This window comes from Biomphalaria glabrata, chromosome 7 (assembly GCF_947242115.1).
Source record: "Biomphalaria glabrata chromosome 7, xgBioGlab47.1, whole genome shotgun sequence".
Taxonomy (NCBI): domain Eukaryota; kingdom Metazoa; phylum Mollusca; class Gastropoda; family Planorbidae; genus Biomphalaria; species Biomphalaria glabrata.
In genome coordinates this window covers 40,686,836-40,710,402 of record NC_074717.1, presented here as the reverse complement: position 1 = coordinate 40,710,402, position 23,567 = coordinate 40,686,836, and the positions used below count along the sequence as shown (strand labels likewise).

Sequence of the window (23,567 nt, the reverse complement as noted above, 5' to 3'; positions counted from 1 at the left end):
TTCTTGGATTGGGGAGGGGAGGGGGGGTTATCACGTTGCAGGGGGGAAAATATATACATGCATGTGCAAGGTGATGAGTGCAAACAAGGCGGTTACTACCCTAAAGTGAAAATAGGCCGACTCCATTTTGGGCGCCTAATACGAGTGGCGACGGAAAGATGGCTAATATTAGTGGTGGAAAAGGTTTAATCAAGACGTTAAGGCGCCTTCGTTTTGACAGGGCCTTTTTGGGCGCTAATATATGAAATACATGGAAATGGGACACATGATTGGCCGAGACTTGGATTTCGGTTATGGTTGTTACAGATTTGGTTCACTCCAGGCTGCCTGGGTTAGGTTAGGACAGACTCAGGTCCTTCTAGGCTGCCTGGGCTAGGTTAGGACAGACTCAGGTCCTTCTAGGCTGCCTGGGCTAGGTTAGGACAGACTCAGGTCCTTCTAGGCTGCCTGGGTTAGGTTAGGACAGACTCAGGTCTAAAGACAACGAAAGCTTGTTCGTTGCATTGGTACATTTGTAGCTCATATTGTAAGCTATAATATGGCTATATATATTCAGAGTATTTCAGAGGACATTCTTATAACCAACGGATTTCAAGATCCATCTTAAAAAAAGAACGCACGTGGCACATTTATCGTTTATATTTCTGCAAGACCACGCCCTTTCCAAAATTTGATATTGTAACATAACACTATTTCACACACACAGAGAGAGAGAGAGAGAGAGAGCAAACAAATAGACATACAGCATATTGAAAAAATTTTCAAAGCTCATCGAATATAGCAGGACAGCGGATATCATAACTGGACAGTGGATATAACTGGACAGTGGATATAACTGGACTGCGTGTACTATATACACTTTAACACCACACCAGATCACTCAAAATCACACATATCTCCAGAAATTTACAATTACGGGTATCCATTTGTTTACAGCATCTCTACAAACCAAACTAAAAAAACAACAACTAAAAACTAAAAACAAAGATTATATAAGGGAAAGAACTGCACATTTAGAGACAATTAATTTATTACTGTAGAATGTTTTTCCCTTTTTCTATAGAAAAATTAATTATTTACCACTAATTTATTTTTTAATTGTTCGATTCATTCATGTTTTGTAAGTGGCATTGCATTATTGGGAAGTGGGAGAAATAACATGTTCCAAATTTGTACCAGACAAAAGACAGACAGAGGGACGTCAAGTTTGTTAAAAAAAAATTCCGTCTATTTTCTCATCACACTTTTTATTTTTCACTTCACTTACTTATTTCACCTATTTTTGACTCTGAACGTGAGGTGGACTCAAAATGAAGCTATGTATTTATTTCATGTCAAAAAAAAGTTCATCTTGGCTGGATTATTTCCCTTACCATGCCACTAACTTTAGCTCGTGTGTGGTCGGAATTTGTAGTTCTTTGCCGCCTTTTTCTCTCTCTCTCTCTCTTTTCGTTATATTCTTATTTTAACTTTTGGAATTCCAGATTTTTGGCCAGGACTTTCATGACTGGGACAGCAGCCGAGAAATTTGATAAATTGTATATACAAATTATAAATATCACCATCGGTTTGCGTCTTCCCGCTCGCTCTTTCATTCTCCGCCTGCTCGCGCCCTCCTCACTGATGCACTCCCCTGTCTCTGACGTTAAATAGGGGCGTGTTGATGCGCCCCGCACCCTCTCTCACCATAGCCCACACCCAATTTTTTTTTGTACCCGTAATAAGCGTGATATCTGGTTTATGATTTTGATGAGTGCTTGCCTTAATTATTCTAACTATGACATAAATAACTATGTTTCCTTACCATCGGTCCGCAGATATTTTCCTTACCATCGGTCTGCAGATATTTTCCTTACCATCGGTCCGCAGATATTTTCCTTACCATCGGTCCGCAGATATTTTCCTTACCATCGGTCCGCAGATATTTTCCTTACCATCGGTCCGCAGATATTTTCCTTACCATCGGTCCGCAGATATTTTCCTTACCATCGGTCCGCAGATATTTTCCTTACCATCGGTCCGCAGATATTTTCCTTACCATCGGTCCGCAGATATTTTCCTTACCATCGGTCCGCAGATATTTTCCTTACCATCGGTCCGCAGATATTTTCCTTACCATCGGTCCGCAGATATTTTCCTTACCATCGGTCCGCAGATATTTTCCTTACCATCGGTCCGCAGATATTTTCCTTACCATCGGTCCGCAGATATTTTCCTTACCATCGGTCCGCTAAGATAAATTCGCAAAAGTGCTCCTTCTTCCTCAGTGCCATTAGAGCATGGAATCAGTCAGGCAAAGCAACGACTTAACAGAGTTTAAGTCTCTGATTAACATGCATATCTAGATTGATACGTGGATACGGGTAGGGCGTAATATCTTTTCTTTTGAGGCAACGCCTGCAGTTTATAGTTTACAAGATAAGATAAAAAAAAAGTATTTATTAATTTTCTACATTACTCGATTTAATTCGCTCTCCAAATACGCACACACACACACAAAAAGCAATCCCGTAAGAGAATATATTATTAATATGGTTAGTGGTCCTATCAGATGTCTAAGGACCACATCTCTATAAATTACCAGTGGCTCGAAAATCCACGAAATCGAGACCAGAATCGAGGCCGAAAACCAAGCACAACGGATTCTCCATTCTCATTATTGTGTCGGAGTCCGCCATTTATGAAATAGCCCTTAAAGAACGGCGTATGGATGGTGGCATGGTTGTTGGAACTCCCGGACTTGTGCGTTGAACATAGTTCTTAAGTACTTCAACGGGAGTCCCGCTTTGCTACCCCCTGGCCCAATCTTCTCTCCCTAACGACCGCCACGACCCGGGCACCACTTTGCGGCTTGCTAGCATAGCCCGAGGAAGCCAACACCAGACGTCTGCATCGCGCTCATTCTTGTACGAAAGAAAACAATAAAAAGTTTACTCATTTCAATTAGTGTATGTGCAAGTTTGTAAAAGGTAGCCCGCAACTAGGATAAGTAGGTTATTCTTGTTGTCACGCCTCCATACGAAATGAGAACCGCTGTTCTAGAAGTCGTCTGCTCTAACTGTCAACGATAGTGCACTTCCGGAGAACAAAAACTACAAAGTCTACTTCTGCTTATTGCGGCTAATTGATATTCTGATAATTACATGCAAAAGGTTTAAATAAAACGAGTACATAGGGATGGGGGCCGGAGAGGGGGGAGAGCAGCGAAAGGGCTGGGAGGGACCACTTTGACTGCAGTGACATTTAGCGCTAGAATTAATCACCTCTTTAGATAAAAAAAACGGTACTCAAACATAATGAGAATTACAAAAACGAAACAATGAAAACAATAATAGAATCGAATAGCAGAAACAAAAACACTTTCTTTTTGCGAGCATGTCGTTGGGATTTTTTGTTACCACTTGGACAACAAGGGAGTTAACACGTGCGTAAAGTTGAACTAAAATTCCTCTCCCCTTTTTTTTAAACCTCTTCTAAAAAACAAAAGTAAAAAAAACAAAAAACGATTGCACGTGACGTGATTATTTCGAGCGCCATTTTGGAAATGGCAGTTCCCTTTAAAAGAAAAAAAAGTTGGAAGAGGAAAATGAATCACGAAACAATTATAAGGTCTGGTAAAACAAGAAATGTTGGATGAATTAGAAAATGGGGGTTTAGAAAGGAGAGAGAGGGATTGTTCTTCAAATTTTTCTTTTTTTTTCCCCTTTTCAATGCAATGTTTCCGTCACAAGGGCGTATCCTGGCAGTGGCTCTTTTTTTTTTTTAATCCTTTTATAAAATCGCGAACGTGGTGACGTCAAAGTGTGATGTGTTGACAAATGGACGTGACGAATGTAAAGATGTGTATGTCATGTAGACCACCTAAAGCTACGTCTTTGTTGGAGCGGAAGAAAAAAGTTTTAATAATTGAAGGCAAAATTTTTCTAACATTTAAACAAAAAAAGTTGTGATGAAAGTGTGATGAGAAACTTTACAAACCTCCTAAACCTCTTAAACCTCCTAAACAACTTAAACCTAGACGATGCAAGAAGAGAGTTTTAAATGCAGTGGGTTTTTGATCCATAGTACTTTATTCAAGGTCTAAGTATCTACTTTGCTTACTGTTACGGAGTGCGCATGTGTTTCTATGGGAGCGATTGCTGGGTTGCTACGCCTTGCGAATGATGCAAGATAAGCGGGATTGTCGTCAGCTGTGCTAAGTACGCCAGACGACTCCAGGATGCCTGAGTGTAAAGACGTGTTTTTATGGTGAGCTAAATTTGTTTAAAATGTCAGTTTATTTTATTTCAAGTGACATTTGTAATAAATGTTATATTTCATTTGGTTCACAAAGAATTATTCAGTAATGCGGTTTAGTTGTCTACCGTCAATTTGGTGATATAGTTCAATGACCCTTGAGGAATAAATGTATCATCTTGGTATTTATCTCCAGTTTGCCGAAACCACGTGCCTGACTTACAATCTTCCGGCTTAGAATCAGAAGTATCTAAATTTCATATTGTCTCACGAAATCCCCGTAACATGTACAGAAAATTTAATTTTTACAGAAATTTTTAATTAGCATTCACAACAATTCGTTTTTGAGCGTTCATCCATCCATGACCAACCAAGCGCGGACAACATCATGTGTGATAGCGACTTGAGCAGGCTATTTTTTTGTCCGTGGCACAGACTGCAAGAAACGAATGGCTCATCAACAAAAAAAAATCTGGCCAAAAGAAAAGATACCAGAATGTAACACCACATTCAACTTTGAATAAACACGATTAAAAGATGGAATTAAACTAAACTCTGGGATGCTGTGTTTTTTTTTTCCAACCTAGCAAAACCCAACTTTTATAAGAGAAGGCGAAACCGGGGGGATATTAAAATAATAAAATAATATAATAAAATACTCAGAAAGACACAAAGATAAAGGCACATTCCTCGTCCCATATGCTAGGACAAATTTGTACAAATACTCCTTCTTCCCTAGTGCTATTAGAGCATGGAATGGGTTGCCTGAGCTAGCCAGGAAAACCAGTGACTTGGCAGAATTTAAGTCATTGGTTAATATGCATGACTAAATGCATGACGCGTAGGACGTAATCATCTTCTTTTTTGAAGTAACGTCTGTATTATATAAGATAAGATAACTGTATCAGAACATGAAGTAAGTTCTAGAACTATTTTGGCATTAGTTTGTGTGTTTATTTGTTTCCGGAAAAAAAAAATCTAAATGTCACTCCTCCTATCCCAGCATTCTCTCGTTAAACTCTTCTCTCGAGATTCTGGGCCGGTCACTTGACCTGCCAGGCGATGTAGATGGCTGTGGGTGGTTGGAGGGGGGGGAGGGGGGGTGCGGTGGAGGCCGCTCAGCGTGAGTAATTCCGTGTATGTGTTAGAGGGAGTGAATGTTTGTATAATTTCTCGGTGTTTGTTGCACGTTCTAGTAACCTGATGCCTGACGTCACAAAAGTAAATGAAATACACGAACTCTCTAATCCAAAATGTTTGTTCTAATGTACACATCAGCTTTTTTGGGGGCAGTAGGGCGCTGAGATGCCGAACTGAATGTCCTAAGTTTGAAACACTGTTTCAAATACTGTTGTTGTTTTTTTTTAAATGACGTTTTCAGTGCTGTATTTAATTATAGGCAATATAAAATAACTTAAGGACCCCACTTTCGGGGGGAGCCCCGCAAAAGGTTCCAGTGATATTTTCAATCAGATTTAGGAAAAGCAAAGGAGAAATTGTCTGATGTTGTACACAACATAGGCGCATCCAGTCGGGCGAAGCATTTATAAGGCATATCTACTGAACACTGTACTATTTTGTTGCTAAATTGTTGTTGTTTTTTCCCGAGAACTCGTATAGATTTTCAAATCATACATAATCATGTGCCGTTATTTTTAAGTTATTTTTCTGAATAAATTGGCCTACCCGTTAATTTTTCAAAGCCAGGACTGGCTGCAAATTACTCAGGACTTTCAGAGCCATGGATTCGTGTATATTGCTTAGAGTCAGGGAACCCTTAAGTTGTTCAGAGCCAGGGCCCCCTGTAATTTGTTTAGAGCCAGGGCCCCCTAAAAGTTGTTCAGAGCCAGGGTCCCCTGTAAGTGGTTCAGAGCCAGGGCCCCTGTAAGTTTTTCAGAGCCAGGGTCCCCTGTAAGTTGTTCAGAGCCAGGGCCCCCTGTAAGTTGTTCAGAGCCAGGGTCCCCTGTAAGTGGTTCAGAGCCAGGGCCCCTGTAAGTTTTTCAGAGCCAGGGCCACCTGTAAGTTATTCAGAGCCAGGGCCACCTGTAAGTTGCTAAGAACCAGTCCTCCCGGAAGGTTCTCGTATTTCTGTGATAGGTAACACCTTCAGATGGTCTCTCTTGCACTCCCATGGCAGGCCAGTTGAAACAGATGGGACCAACACGACGCGCAAATAAACAATTGTCCGGTAAATGTTACTTTACTGGGCTGTGGTCAGTGTTGTCGGACATCATCTGCAGGGTCAACAAGTGGACAGGAGAGGAGGTCCGTTTAAACAGATCTCGGTGCACACTTAAACTGACCTCAACTTGACTCTCAACTTGACCTTACGCATATTTTTAAAATTTATATTTATGACATAATTATATATCATCTTTCTCTTTCTCCCTCTCTTTCTCTATGACTGTCTCGTTGTCTACTTCTTTCTTTCTATGTGTGTCTCTTTTTCTCTTTCTCTTTTTCTCCTTTTCTCTTTCTTTTTCCTCTTTCTCTTTTCTCCTTTTCTCTTTTTCTCTTTCTCTTTTTCTCTTACCTTATCGTTTACCTAGCGTATTAGTACAGACTTAAATTAATTACTTCTCCGAAGTATATTCAATAAAACAGACAATCTAAAGATGAACCATTTGTGGCAACTCTTCTGCAATTTCACATAGGTATCCTCAATAATTTAGCCTGGATCTCTACCCTCTCTGAGCGTTTCCGCAAATAAATAACTGTATTCAATGTGATGACAGGACAATGCAAACAAACTGTCCATGACAACATTTGAACAGGGCCAGTAACACAAGGTATAGGTTCTAGTTATAACCTAGCGGGGGGAGACCACTCGCCTTCTGCAGCAATGCAGTTGTCAAATTTTTGCGCGGTTTTGGGAAAATAAAAGCGAATTGCGCGCCGGGCGTTTTTCTAAGGTTAACACCGGCCGCCTCGGAGTCAACGCTCAGACGGTGTATACCCGAAATAATTCCTTATATTGTTTTTGTGTGTGTCGCAGGGGCATATTGGGAAAATAAATGCAACCCTAGGGCATGTTGTGGAGGGTATACAAAAATAAATATGTCACCTGTGGGGGTCGATTGGGAGGGCGGAGATGGGGTGCTGGAACGTTGTGGAATGGTAGGGGACAATGTGAAAATAGTTTATAGGTGTCTCTGCTATGCTATGAATGGCTGGCAGACTGTTACATGGGCGCTGCTACTAGATGGCGTGAAATGGGCTAAAATGTGGAGTGGCTGGAGCGCTCTTGCTTGTTGTTCATTTTATAGACATTTCCTCTCTCTCTCTCTTTCTCTTTCTCTCTGTCTCAGTCTTTTTTTTTCTCTCTTTCTCTTTTTATTATTTTTCACTCTATCTCTCCCTCATTCTCAATTCATTTTTCCACTCTGTGCCTCCTTGTCTCCAAGTGTATGTTATGATAAATACTCTGCCACGGGTTATGTCCGGCACCAGGTGGCGCACATATTTAACCACATGCCGACCTCCCCCCGCCAACCTCGTCCGCCACCCGGCCTCCCCATCAGCGAACCCCGGCCACAACAAATGACCAACGCTAGGTAAATAAACTGAAGTCGGACTCAAGTTACAGGTTGAGCCGGTGCTGCTGTCCACCTGTTGGCCGGCATAAACTACCTGTCTAAATAACGACTTGACCAGCCTAGTCTCAAGGGAGCAAGGGTTCTGGTCAAACTCTGTCCCCCCCCCCTCTCTCTCTCTTTCTCTGTCTTTTAGCCTCTTTCTTTCTCTATTGTTATAATAAGGAATATAGCTAAGTGAAAACGCTTTCTCTCTCTCTCTCTCTCACACACACACACACACATATATATATAATATAAATATAAAATAAATATTAATATATTATTGAATTAAAAGTATCCATTTTACATTTTGCTTATTTTAATATTTAATGCCCACAATATTATGGCCAATCATTCCATTCTGCATATTAGAAAACGTCTATCGCGAATATATATGCAAACTAAATAGCATACAGAGAAATACTACATTACTACTGTGTGATAAATGCACACACAAAAAGACATACACATATAAAGACATACTCAAAAAAATATATACACTACGAGTTTTCAGTGGACATTAACAAACAGTGGAACAGACAGGCAACATAAACCGTACAATATGACACAGGATTGGTCGTAGCTTCTCGCCATTGTGTTAAAAGAGTTCTCCTTCTATAAAGGCCTAATGCAGTTTTGGTCCCTTAAATTCAGGGAGCTAATCTTCTTATCTTCTTTGACATTTTTTATTATTTCCCTTTAATTCAAAACTTTAAAAAAAAATGTTTCTAATATCTAAAGTTTGCACGAATCCGACTTGTTGACATCTAACTTCCCTCCCCTGTATTCAAAGCAAGTCATTTAGTGATGGTAAGCAACATGTACATACTCGGAGAGGGGGGGGGGCGGTGTTAGATGTAAAGAAATAATTAAAGGGATGTTATTATACAGGTGTGCAGCGAAAAGTGGGGTGAGGAGGGGGGTCAAAAGGAGTTTACTACAAAAAGTGTAAAAGGGGGGGGGGAAAGATGTTGAAACAATTCATCAATTAATTTTCCAGCCTACACTTTAATTAATTGCTACAAATTTAGCGTTAAATGTCATTCAGCTAGTAGTATGTCCACAAATAGTTCATACTGCCAGATATGTAGCCACACAAGCATGTAGCCTCACAAACATGTAGCCACACAAGCATGTAGCCACACAAGCATGTAGCCACACAAACATGTAGCCACACAAGCATGTAGCCACACAAGCATGTAGCCACACAAGCATGTAGCAGCACATGTGTACAAAAATATATTTATCGAGACGCTCCTATCACACAGAGCCGATAGACTATCTACTTCAGACTTTACACTAAATCCTACATAAGCAATCTCTTCAGACACTCAAAGATCATTGTTATATTCTAAATCAAATTCGAACAAATAATTGTGTCAAGATTTATGTTGCAGATTTTCATTATGTAAAAGCAAATGAAAATGATGTTATCAAAAAAAAAAAAAAAAAAAGAGATTAGCCCTTCTTCGCACACCTTCGTCCCCTCTTGGCCACGCTACTGCTTCTTAGTTATAGTTTATAGGTGATATTATACACAAATGCGTCTTCTTTTGCGTCATCAAATTTGAAGGTAAACAGCAAACTCTCGTTACCTATTCATTTTTTTTTTTTGCTTTCTTTTTTCCGGTTGTCATATTGATTCATGGATAGGACTACTCTCAAAGCAACCAAACAAAATTGTTTACATGCCGCGAGAAATAAATGTTATTTCCCAACCGAGGAGAGTGAAATGACAGTATGTCACTGTGTCTAACTGTCCCTGTGTTTTTGTCTCAAGAATTCTGTGCGTTTGTGTGTGGTTGTGTGTTCGTGAGTTTGCTAATGAAGTATTGTTAGTCACGTTTTGAGTTTCAAAATTACTCTTAACAATGCTAGTTAATGTCCAACCAAAGCTGTCTACTTTGTCGAAAGGCTCGAACAAGAAACTGGCCCCAAAACACCCGAATAAAGAAGAAACTGGCCCCAAAACACCAGAATAAAGAAGAAGCTGGCCCCAGAACACCAGAATAAAGGAGAAGCTGGCCCAAAAACACCAGAATAAAGAAGAAACTGGCCCCAAAACACCCGGATAAAGAAGAAACTGGCCCCAAAACACACGAATAATGAAGAAACTGGCCCCAAAACACACGAATAATGAAGAAACTGGCCCGAAAACACCCGAATAGTAGAAATTGTATTGTATGCTGCCTGATGTAGAAACCACTGCTTAGTTCATCTCACTTATGGGACTAGTTATCTGAACCATCCAATATGTTAATGAGACAAGAGTAGAAGAATTCGAAAAAAAAAAAAAAACAGCTAAAGTATAATTCTAAAATTTCTAATTTGGTTATGGTTTCTTCTGTGTACGGTGTGCTACATGTGCTAGTGGTTATTATCTATTAATAAAATAGTGTTTTAAAAGTGAAATAAATATGGTTTCAAAAATATGAATGCTTCAAAATTAAAAAAAAAAAAACGGAAGTTGTGAAATGAGAACCACGGGCCAGCGAACTAGCATACGGAAGTAAACCGCCTATATCTAGACTGGACTTAGGAGATGGTTTCTGATTGGACGTCTCCTCGTCATAATCCCTTATCAATATTTCATAACAACAGCGCTTCCTTCGCCCATCATATGACACTGCCGCCAGAGGGCTCTCTTTCTCCTCGGGCTGGATCTGACCAATCAGAAGATGAGCACGAGGTTCCTATCAAATCATAACTATTTGGACAGACACTTGTTGTTCCTCCTCTTTTGCTTTTTTCAAATTCTTTTATTTTTATTTTCTGCTCCCCACCACCACTCGGCTCTACTCTCCCCGCCCTGATTCCTCACTAGACTCGAATTCTCTGTACCAGTTCAGCGCTGGATCGATTTTTTTCTGGTTTTTTTTTTTTTAAGCAATCAATCATGAAGTCGTGGTCACTAGTACCAGTACCAGAGTTTAGGTTCAGTTTAAAATTATGGGATGGAATTCTTTCCTTCTTCCCGTCCCTCTTTTTTTTTTATTTCTTTTAAACCCAATAACACTTTTTCTTTAATGTTTACTCAGATAACAGAGAAAAAATGGCAATACGAGTCAGTATCTGTCATACAACCCGACTATTTTCTTTTCTCTACAATGACCATGACATGAAAAAATATTATAGGGACCATAACTCGTTAGTGAACAGATTAATTCCCTTTCTATCATATACGAACTAATAACAATATTTCGCTATTAACAACTTAAAATTACCAGCATATTTAGCATATTATAATTCTTTGTTATAACAAGTCCACGTTAAATAAATTCTTTGTTATAACAAGTCCACGTTAAATAAATGTTTCATTAATATAAATTATCATAATGCCTTTGAATCAAGGGAATGCAACGCAAATGCTACGATATAAGACTTTTATGTTACTAAAAATAAAAATGCCACTCTGTTTTAAACTGGTGTCCATGTTTCTGAATAAATGCAACTGAATATATGCAATTTGTTTGAGATGTACGTTATTGTGCGTAGTTCTGCTAAAACTAATGGAAATCTCGAAAATTGAAGTGCCCAAACGAAAACAAGACAAGGGTTTTAGCATTGTGTATTAAGAGACAAGACCTCTCTCTCTCTCTCTCTCACACACACATACACACACAAACACAACACGTATGGACGCATTACATAAAATGTTTCTTTGTTACATACATCTATCTTACTTTACATTGGCGCGAATATAATTTTCAGGCAGTCAAAATACTACAATCGTCTGTTGTTAATGCTGAGTCTCAAAGTGTCTTAAGACACACGAAACCAAGCGGCTCAAATTACTGTAATACTCTTTTAATTGTCCTGCCGTGTTTGGAAGAGTTAGCGCGTGAGCTTCGACGACTTCACTAATTGACACGTTTGTTATGAAGTAATATTGCATAGAACCAGACGAATCCATTTACTTTATACACTAAGATCTACACCTTAAGTAATATTGACCATTGTTGAAGGTATGATGTTGAGATGTGGTCTCCAGACAGCTAATCCCACCCGAGCTTTGTAAGATGTATTAACACGCCGAGTTTGAATAGAAGCTTGAGGTCTCTTTTATGGACCAAAATAAACCCAAAGTTAATCAGAAATATCCAGGCTTTCAATATCCGTGTAGTGATATACAAAATGCGAAGTAAATCTCAAGATTCAATTATCTCACTGCTCATTCAAATTTAATTGTTCCCGCCATTCTAGAGTTACAACAGTCTCCCTGCTCTCCCCCTTCATTGGCCGTTATACTTCGCAATCAATCCTTCTAAAAATAGCTTTTTTAGTTACATATATTGCATCAGTTACATGTATTGCATCAGTTACATGTATCATGTATCGCATAGTTTGACTAGCAAACGTTGTCATGGTGATTTACAATGTTTGAGATCTGATCCAAGTTTCGCAATTTTAGTCCTATACGAAACCCCCACCAATTGGAGGCCCTAAGCGGCAGCAAAGTTTGCTTATGGCCCGCACTTCACATACTCCCACATACATATACTTCCACATACATATACACACACATGACAGCCACAAGCTTGATTTAAAACCTAGGCCTACTGTATTTTAAAATTAGTCGGTAGATAGAAAGTACCCCTTTCAGACCTTGTTATCTTAAAGGGCAGATCATGTGAAGTTTGTTTTAGTATAGCCACTGGTTAACGAGGGCGTGGCGAGACCAGCACAATGGCAACAACATTTACTTTCCCCAAATGAATGTCAGGCTGTGTGGATTCAAAACGTTCCGAAGTTTTAAATCCTGGTCATCATAAGATTTGAACGTTAGACCCCTCGGTTCGGAAGCCTAGCGCTTTATTCATATGCCACCATGCCCTGAATAAAGAAAGATACGAAGCAGCTTTGTCAAAAGGGCTGAAGTGGTCATAAATGGTCAAAATAAGTTTTCATAAATGGTCAAAATAAGTTTTCATAAATGGTCAAAATAAGTTTTCATAAATGGTCAAAATAAGTTTTCATAAATGGTCAAAATAAGTTGTAGCTTTTTTTTATCCTGTTTTGGAAAATGACAGAAACCATTTTGATTGGTCAGAGAAAAATTGTGAAATGAAATAGGTCGTAAGAAAATATTGCAATGGGAATTCCCCAAACAGAGCTCGCCAGAGAACAACACAGACAAAAAAAAACTCACAGATTAATTAAAAGTACGCAGAGGCGGGAGTGACATCGTGAATGCGATTGGGGAGGTTGGGGGGGGGCGGACTAATAAATGAAAGCCCAACATAGAGAGCAATGTTCAAATTATTTCATCTTCAGATGCCCTTTGTTTGAAGGTGTGTGTGTGTGTACTCGTATGGCCGTGTGTGTGTGTGTACTCGTATGGCTGTGTGTGTGTGTGCGTGTAGTCATTGATTAAGGCGCCCCTGTTGTGTCTAGCGCCCATCAAACATGCATGAGGGCCTGTCAGGAGAGAGAAAAGCTTCTCGGCGGCCCTCTGCTTCCCAGTCGCCGTCCAGCGGCCCGCAGCGCTACTCAACCGCTGTCAAATTAGTTTTGATATATGGAATATGATATTGTTTTAAAAAAACATAAAGACGAAACTAAACTCAATAGTGATTAAAGCTATCAGCAAACTCGGGCACGAAATCAGAATTATGATAACCGCGGGCTGCCATAGATTACTTCGTGTGCATAGTGCACTTCGGGAAAACGTGCTTTACCTCCCCTTCCCCTCTTCCCACCCGTGTGTGTGTTGATTGTAATAAATTATCTGCTATTGGCAGATGGAATCTCCCTTTTGATCGCAGTATCTGTAATTGCATCTGAGATGTTACAACATATGAAAATTGATCGCCATTTAGTGCGGCTCATTCCCGATCGCGTTGATAAGAGGGTTAAAGGCAACTTTGATTGGAACTTTGAAAAGTACTAATAGAAAATGTAGTTGTTTATTTTTTCCCCCGCGATTAGATTCGTTTTGAATCATTAAAGAAAGTGTGTGGGTAGGTGGGTAAAAGAGAGACAGACAGACAGAAAAAAAGGAGATATAAAAGAGGGAGACGATTAATGAGCTTAAAGTTGGCAATGGACATTAAAAACTTTGTGTGCAATTAAAAAAAAAACAGAAAAAAAAAATTATGTACATATAAATATTTGGATTGTAAATCGTATGACCTACATTTTGAAAAATGCTATCAATTTAGATTTAAGTGGAATCTATCGCAATACATTTTCAATGTATTTATATAATAATATCAAGAATAGTAATAATAATAATCTTTATTGTCCGTAAGAAAATTTGTTTTGCAATTTGTACACTACACCAAACAAAACATTGTAACTAGAAAAAAACAAAATGTACATTCACACCAGACTCGCTCATAATTTGAGAAATTTATATCAGATTGTTTCTATTTAATGATTTGATTGCCTGATATATGAAACTCACTAGGCTTAACACTTACAATAAACCTGCTTTATATATGTATATATGTATATAAAGGCGTTTTTTCATTGCTCTGTCGACATGACACCCTGCTCATCTTGTGTTTATATACACAGTAAATATATACATACAATTTTTGTTTCCTACACAGTAAAGACCTACACAGTAAAGACAACTAAAATTTTGCTATTGTATTTACTTTACAATTGATAATTTTTTTTTCAATATTTTTATTTTTATTTTCAGAAGAGTTTTGTCCCTCTGGGGATGTTCCCTCCCCTGACGGCTGTGACAACATCAGCTCCTGCGACAAATGTGGCGTGTGCTTCACAGACATTACCCAGTACCTGACCCACAAAAAGCTCTGCGCCACCCGCAGTCGTATCCTCATGCCCTACGACCCGCCTGTGAACGGCTACATCCAGCAGAATGGTTATGACAGAGGCGGCACCGATGACTGCCGGAGGAAAGACTACAGCGACGGCGAGGACCGTGATGATAAGGACGATTACGACAGCGCTGACGAAGACGAGAGGCCGCCCCATGACGCCGGCGGCTTCGATCGTCAGACGGAAAGCGCCGGACTTTCCCGAGGAAGGAAAAGGTCGAGGGAGGAGGACGATTATAAAAACAACGAAGACAGCCGATATCGTTCTCAGATTCGGTCGGAGGAAAATTTTATATTGGGACTTAGAAACAAAATGATGAACACTTTCCATAGTTTCCGGGACAAGTCAGTAGATGAGAATGAACGTCCCGGAAATAAGCCAAAGACCTCAGACGGGGAAGACTCCCGAGGAAACGAGTTCAGAAAAGCGCGGAAGGACAGCGAAGCGAGCTCCGAGAGAACAGCGCCGGGCGGTTCCGCAAAAGAGGATCCTGCAGTCGCCTGGGCTCTGAAGGCTGCAGAGAGGGGCATGTTCGGGGGCAACAGCAATGTCACCCTTGAGCCCATGCCTGCCACCAGCGCCGCCGTTGCCCAGTGCGGGGACAGGGACGATGAGGTGAACTTGTTTCGCAATATGCTGTTCCAACTCCAGCAACAGCAAATAATGCAGGTTAGTGCAATGGGGAGAGGGTTAGGGCGGAGCAAACAGGGAAAAGTTGGGGGGCCGGGAGAGGTTCTGAGTGGGTTAAGAGATTGGTCCTTAGGTAGCGCCCATGAGGGTAAGAGAGAAGTTCAATTGAAGAGACCAGCAGGTGTATGAAGAGCCTGGTTGTACCCAAGGCTGTATCAACTATTAAAAATTCATTTATATATTAACCTGGAGGCGCGTTGACCGAGCGGTAAAGTGCTCCTCCGAACCGGAGGATCCCGGGTTTGAATCCTGGTGAAGACTGGGACTTTTTCATTTTGGGATTTCTAGGGGCGCCTATGGGTCCACCCAGCTTTAATGGGTACCTGACATACTTTGGGCGGTTGGTCGTTGTTCTGGCCTCATGTACCACGGAAACAGATGGCTTTTACATCATCTGCTCTACAGAAGACCTGCATAATGTAAACGGGAACTTAACATTTTTTTTTTCTAAATTGACCTATCGTATCATACTGTATTTAATATCTCCATGCATATCATGTGCTTTTTGTTTTATCCATGGCCTTTGAACAGGGAATCTCTAAAGCCATAATTCAAAGTTAAAATGTGATTTGCTTTAATCTCATTTTCTCTAAAAGTACATAGATTGTTTCACAAAAGTTAGCGCAAATAGATTGAGGAAGTTGAACTCGTTCAACTCACTGACCCTAACAGAATTCTTAGCTCGACAATATCGTGATGTGATACAGCCCTTATTTCTTGATTCTCTACCTTAAATCAGCTGATTGTTTTAACGGTTTTTTTTTAAATCGTTGCTCTAATTAAAATAAGAAGGTCAATAGATGAAAATGTTTCTTTGTTATTGAAAGGGGGGGGGGGGACAATGTCTTATAAATGTATAACGAATGGAAGGCTCTAAGTGAAGGTTACAAGTGCTCCTTCTTCCCTAGTGCTATTACTGAATGGAACGGGTTGCCTGAATCAGCCAGGAAAACCAATGACTTAGCAGTTAACATTCATGACTAGTTAACATGCATGACTAGATTGAGACATGGATACGAGTAGGACGTAATTATGTTCTGTTATGAAAGAACGTCTTTAATGTATAAGATAAGGCTGCTATATCGTCAGATTTTCTGTTTGTCTCTTTGTTTAATTGATAATTTTAGTTTCAAATGTTGATATGATTGTTTTGTGTTGTTAAATGACTCTTTCCGAATCTCTGCTATTTACAGATACAAGTGATTCAACAGATGAGGCGCCAGCTGATCGCCAGTGGCGTCAACCCCAGCGTTCTTCCAGCGGACATTGACCTCAGCATGATGTCCACGGAGGGGCTGGCGTCCGTGGGGGCCGCCATGACCGGGTTACAAAACGCCACCGTCGCTGCCGCCGTGGCCAGAGACACTATGACCACTTCTTCGTCCAGGTTCAGGGGCGGCTCACGTTCCCCATCACACTCACGGGAATCTTCGCCGTCCCTCTCGGAAAACTCTCACAGAACCGGCGAGCTTCCGTCTTCGCCAAACTCAGGGAAAACTTCGGAGAGAGACTCCGAGCGGCAGCGGGAAATGGCGAAGCCTACGGAAGAAAGGCATAATGGCTATGACATGTCCGGAAAGTACCTTTCCCCGAATGCCCCATTCTTGGACTCACCTTACCCTAAACAGCCTGGATCTTCCTCGCCAATATCCAGGAATCCACTGGAGATTCTTCAGGAGAAAACTGCAGCTTCCCTTTCTTCCCTGCCCATGTCTCTTGGGGTGCGGGGTGCCGAGGGCGGCAAGTCCTCCAGCTCAAGTCTTCTCAACTCCAGCGCACTCTTCGCCAGCTCCCCGTCGCTGAGCGCCCTGCAGAAGGAGACTGACGCCCTGAAGCCTTCACCCATACTGCCCCCACTATCCATTCCAATGACAGCCGAAGACTACAAAGGCTACATCCAGAGAGGCACAAGTAAGTGTTTGTATCTGTATAAGTGTGTGTCTGTATGTGTATGTTTGTCTTTCTGTGTATGATGATGACGTCAGTATCCTGGTAACTAAACAATTTAATGTTACACCCCTCTGTATTGATCCTAGTGTGGAGTCTTCATAGAATCAGAATAAAATTTTAAAATAATTTTTAAAAATGTCACCCCCTCCTCCAATAATCTTTTTTCTTTCTTCGAATGCTATAAGATTTTTTTTTCAAAGGACAAACAGACTTAATTTTGTTAATTGTAGACCTCTGTGTCGCCATAACTAAAGCAGACTTGACATTACCCCCCTCTAAGCAATCTCTCTGCTTCAATTACATTATTTATTTTCATAATTATTTTTTTTTACTAAGTTCTGCCCCTTAGACGGTGACTCAACAAATTTAGACTTACATTCTCTTTTGGCGGTGTACCAAAACATTTTTACACCTCACATTTTTTTCTTATGTGTAGATATAAAGAAATAAAATCAACAATCAAATACAATTTCAAATGCAAAAGCTCCCCAGAGAAAATGTATTCCGTCGCCTTTCTTCATCTATCTTCTCCGACTTCAGTATTACCTCTTTGAGCACTCTCCCTCCAAACTACCACTCTCCGGCTTAGTATTACCTCTTTGAGCACCCTCCCTGTCTTGATCTCGCTGTGTCTCTAGGAGGTACAGCAGGACAATCTGTGAAACTACTTTAACTCTATGTTACCTAGAACATTAGACTACAGGGGAAGTGGAGTACGTCAAGGGATTGGAATAAAGTTGGTATCGCAAGAGCATGGGGAGGGAGTGGGTTAAAATGTTGGGGGGGGGGGGGGGGGGGGATAAATAGACGTCTTCTCGTACTAGGTCTGTCTTGGATTCTATTTCAGGTTCTGACCAGCACATACCCTTCCCTGGAAACTAATTGTGCGAGCGTGTTATATTGATTGTCCAGATGGACATGTGTGTGCGTGTATGTGTTCAGTTTCTCTTTTCAATCATAATTTTTTTCCTCCCTATGCCTGTGTGTGTTTAGTTGTGCGACAGTGTTTCTGGTAATGTGTATGTGTGTGTGTGTATGAATGAATGCAAATGTGTGATTAAGGTGTTACGTATATTGCTGGCGTGTAAATGTGTATGGTGTCAATTTCTTGATTCCTGACATACACTTACAAGCACTTGGGGAGGTGTGTATTGTCACAGGTAGGGGGGAAGGGGGCAGAGGACGTCTAGAGTGCCAAGTACACTGACGTTGAGACTTTATTCTATACACACCTCTCTGGATAGGTCGATTAGAGCGGAGTTTGTTTGTCAGTTCCACTGTCTGGAGTCATTCTAAGACTTCAGGGTTTTTGTTTTTGTTGTTTTTGTTTGGTTTTGATTTGTATAGTTTTACTTGCCATTGTCTGACCCCCGACCCCTCCCCCCCGAATCCGATGTCCCCGAAGTAATAGAAACTAACTGTGCTATTCCAACGTAGATTGACATCTCTGAATGAGGTAATGCGAACTCTGCTTTTAGGATTTACTTAGATGACTGCATGGTCGCGTGGTATGCTCTCTGGACTGTCATCTCGGTGGTCCAGGGTTTGAACCCTGCATACCGCCCTCCCCTATCGTTTTGAGCTAGGATGAAATAATCTTCAGTTCCGAATGAACCTCAAAGACAAAACTTGTTTATTGATTTCACGTGCGAGAGTTTCTGTGCTGCTAATTTACAAAAACCTAATCTTAAACTTGAAAGTCCAAGATTTATGAAAGATGCAACAATACATTCTTGGCAGACGACCGCCCACACATGCTACAATTTATGATGTTTCCAATAAAACTAGTTTTTAGAAATTGTCACAAAATGTCACATACTTATTTTTTAAGCTAAAGTGTGGACATTATACCTGTGTGTAATTTGAAGAACATGTATATTCTAATTATATGATAACAAATAAAAGTAACTTTTATCAAACTACATTCATTGTGGCAATAATATTTAAAGGTTGGCTCAACAAAATAGAAAAATAGTAAAGAAGAAAAAAGAAATAGAAATCTATCTGTAACAAAATAACTTTTTAATGCAATTAAAAAAAAAAACAATAAGCAGAAAACAAAAAATACAGTCTAGCAAACAAGTTCACGTCTGCTTGTGCTGTCAAAAAAAAAAGTGATAGCCTCCCTTGAAAGATAAAGCTTTCTTTTTCTTTCTTATTTCAATTATTGACATTGACTTTGGAAAACAAAAAAAAAAAAAAAAAAGTCTAATAGACATTTGAATACGTTTTTTTTTTTTTTGACAAACTGAAGCTGAAAAGATGAAAGGTCAACTCTATAATTAAAATAAATGTAGAACGAAACCCTGTGACCTATGTAATTTAAATAGCAAAAAGTTCAATCAACACGCAGCAGAAAACGGAACAATTTCATTGAGTTTGCTAGCAAACAGAACGTGAAAATGTCAAAACAGTATGGAGGATGCTGCCGACGTCCTTCACCTGTCAAACTGGTCACGTGACTAATGAGAAGTTCATTCAGGACCGTGTCTACGTCTTGTCTTCAAATAGACAAACTCCGTGGTTCGTCTTCTGCATTTTTTTTTCAACATGGCGCATGCATGTTTTGTATGTCTATGACAAAACATACGAACACATTGAATCATGGGAAAGTATTTTGATTGGATGAATCAGGTTTTTTTGCAGTATGTAGCTTGAGCTTTGAAGTCATTTCAATAGAACTTTCTCCCAATAGATCTATTTATATAATTATTTTTTTTAAATGTCAGGCGTCAGCTATGACTAAACATTGTTAGGACTTCGTCTGCGTTTGTTTTTTATTTTTTTATTTATTTTATTGCAATGTTTCATTTAAAAAAAAACATTTATTGACAAACATCATGGCTGTGCCTGGACATTTCAAACCAGTCTAGAGCTAGAAAAGATTATTTTGTATTGGTCGCTTACATTTGTGAAGGCCTGTTGTTGTTTTTTTAACTTTATTGTAAAAGAGCGCTAAGCCACTCACTTTATTCCAACAGATTTTTGTTTTCCAAAGGTTTTTAAATGTAAGTTAGCTTATCTCCGAACAAAACTTTGAATCTTTCAAAAACAATAATAAAAGAAATTATTATTTGGAAATTATAATAATACGGAAACGTTTAGAGTCTTCTCTCCTGAAGGCTTGCTAAATTTAGTAACTTTACTAACGAGCTACTCTAGTCTAGTCAAATGTGAATATTCGTTTATTATGAATCTCACTGCTCACTATTTTGTGCCAGTTCCAGTTTCTTAATGTTTTCTCGAGTTGAGGGGGTCCCAAACAGAGAATGCATATTCTATTATTGGCCTAACCAAGATCAAATAACATTTTAGTTTTATGTTCTTTTTTTAAATTTATTCTTTTATAAAAGTAAAGTAGCAATTGTACATAAAACACTGAAGCATAATCTTCAAATATAAAAACACAAACTAATAAAATATCTCGTCCTTAGTTGTCATAACAATTGTCCAATACCGTCACATATCCTTAAATGACTAAGTCTGTTCTATTATGCTTCTCTTTAGTTGTCTTATCAAAGTTAATAAATACTATTAGCAACTGGACTCTAGATAGTTTAACATAGCCTTTAAAAAATCATTTTCAGAGAATATTAAAGCCACATAGATCTGTGGTGAAAACAATTTTACTTAAAATTTAATTTTGTTTAAAAAACGTTTACCGATTTCAAAATACTTTTTTTCTATTATTTTTTTCTATAAATTAATTTTCTTTCAGTCCAGCTACTGGTCAGTCATGCAGTATTGTGGTCATGTTAGTTGTAACTAAAAGAAGCAGATCAAAATATCCAAAAAAGAGCGTGTCTAGTTTAAAGTTTGTATTACAAATGGATCTTTACTATCCACGTCGAAAGAGATGAAGACCCTTGTTCATCTGACGCGCCCAGATCTGTTTGTTTACCGGGACCCGTGGCCATGTCCGAGCGTTTGAGAAGCACAAATAGCAGTCCCTGGTATTTCGGTAGACCTGGTGCTAGGTCACTGCTACATCATAGTCATCGCATAAAATACGCGTGCTGTTAGGGGTGGGTGGGGGGGGGGGGTAGCGAGTTGTTGTAGGGGGAAATTCGGGTGTGGAGGTTGCGATACGTGCCAATAGTCATTCCGTACTGCCCAGGTGTGTTTACAGAACATCTTTGATGTAATACACTAAGATTATCATCTCAAACCTTTGGCTATTTCTTAGTTCTAAAGTCGGTATTCACTTTGTTTGACTTAAACCCGCTACCAAGGGGCTTAAAATAGCACATATTTGGCACATGGTATTTATTCGTTTTAAATAAATATGCAGAGTCATATATACCAAACACGAGTTTTTGGACCACGTTTTTTAAACTCTGAAAATAAATGAAAAATAGAAGAAACCACATGGTAACAAATTTTAACACACAAAACAGCTCCTCCTCAAGTCAAATACACACATTAATACTAAAATGCCTCAACTTCTCAACACAACAAAACTCGAGTCAACAACACACCTTAACACAGCAAGGCAGCTTTACACAACACAACTTTACAACGCAACACAGCTCGAGTGAACTACACACTTCGAATCTACTACACACCTCGAATCACCAACACATTTCGAGTCAACAACATATCTGAGTCAACTGCACACCTCGAGTCAACTACACACCTTAGCACACGTGCATCAACACTTCATGACAACCTAAAACAACTAGTCAACAATTTGTTTACGAGAGCTCAAGTGAATCATTTGTATATTCATTTAATAGATTTATAGCCCCAAACTCCCTTTCGCACATAACCATATACATATATATATGGCGGAGCGTGGTCGAGAGGCTAAGTGCGCTTGAACTTAGCTTGGCTTGGCTACCTATGAAGGGGGCTCGAGGTTCGAGGTTTACTGAGCGCCTAAAGGCAGCACGGAAAAACCTTCTCCTAGATACCCCCCTCCCAACTGGTGCAATAATGAGATTGGACCAAAGCGCTCTGAGCATGCTATAAGCATGAAAGTAGCGCTATATAAAAGCCATAATTTATATATATATATATATATATATATATATATATATATATATATATATATATATATATATATATATATATATATATATATATATATATAATCTGTCTTCTGTTATATCGCAAGGTCTGAAAAGGGTACTTAACTTTCCCCTATCTTAACAAAAAAAAGTTAATTAAAAAATTCAATTTCATTAAAGAGTCGAAGGTCAAACTTGTTGGCGGGAAATTTGACCTCGATATTGAAACATTAGATCCGGAAACCTGGGCACCTCACAGCTGTGGAAGCAGGGGGTGGGGAGAAAGATGAATCCAGGGCGAGATGACATCGAATTTGTTTATGACGACAGTCCCCCCTTTCCCTCCCTCTCGTCTGCTGCGTTTCAGATTCATGGATACGTTGAGACCGAGACTAAACCTCTCCCCCCAAAAATGGTCATCGCCAAATTTATTATCTCCCCTTGGTGTTCATAGCTTTTCGCGTGTGATAGTTTCTGATAGCTTTTTGAAAAGGTTGTCGCCTCCTGTTTTTGAAAAAAAAAAAAAGAAAAAAAGATTTGTAGCTTTGCCATTTAAGTGGCTCTGGGAAAGAGGGTAGCGTTGGCTTTTGCCGGTCCCTGTGGCTCGTCGTCTAGATTTACACTTCCGGATGTTCTATTGAAAAAGTTGGCACTCGAGTAATCTCCCGTTGTCTTACCTATGACCTCAAACCAAGAGAAAACACACTTAAAATAATTAGTAGTTGATTCAGGCAAGTTAGTATTGTTCTTATGCTGTTTGGTTGTTGTATCCAGGATTCTCACGCGTACGTTTGTAGTATTATTAGTTTTATTGTCCTACAAGAACAAAAAGCTTATTTAAATTCAAATGTACATTTTAGCATTGATTAAATCATTGGCTTAAATGCGGACGTTTTTCATTTTTTTTTTGTTTTTCTAATGACTCAAACACATACACACATACACCGGTACGATACACAGAATGTCGAAGATCAATCTGTGTGTGTGTCCACCTAAGATATCTCCATGGAGATGCGTCTGAAACAATGTACGCACCGGAAGTTCAAGTTTCTAATTCTGTCACATTTGTAGAATTGTTCCAAGGGGCAATAAATCCCAGACCGTTTAGCCAGTATTAACTCCCAGCTTCTTCAGCCAGTTAGCCATCTTGAAGGGGGTTACCTTTTCCTTTTTTAATTTGTATCTCTCAGTTATTCCCCATCGTTCGGGAAAAAAAAATCTCACACATATTTTAATAGTCCAACTCTCTCCATCAATTCTCTCCCTTGCCTTCTTCCCCCCTCCCCCTTTCCAAGACTCACTTCTTCAGCGCCCC

At 39.6% G+C, this 23,567-nt stretch overlaps 1 protein-coding gene across 1 annotated transcript in view; it reads left to right on the top strand.

Moving 5' to 3' along the window:
• The window catches only part of LOC106069777 (sal-like protein 3), a 96,264-nt gene that overhangs the window by 38,375 nt on the left and 34,322 nt on the right, over nucleotides 1–23,567 (top strand). The window contains exons 3-4 of the mRNA XM_056035683.1: nucleotides 14,461–15,272; nucleotides 16,487–17,204. Coding sequence (XP_055891658.1) covers nucleotides 14,461–15,272; nucleotides 16,487–17,204 — 1,530 coding nt within the window. The remainder of the gene's footprint in view (nucleotides 1–14,460; nucleotides 15,273–16,486; nucleotides 17,205–23,567) is intronic.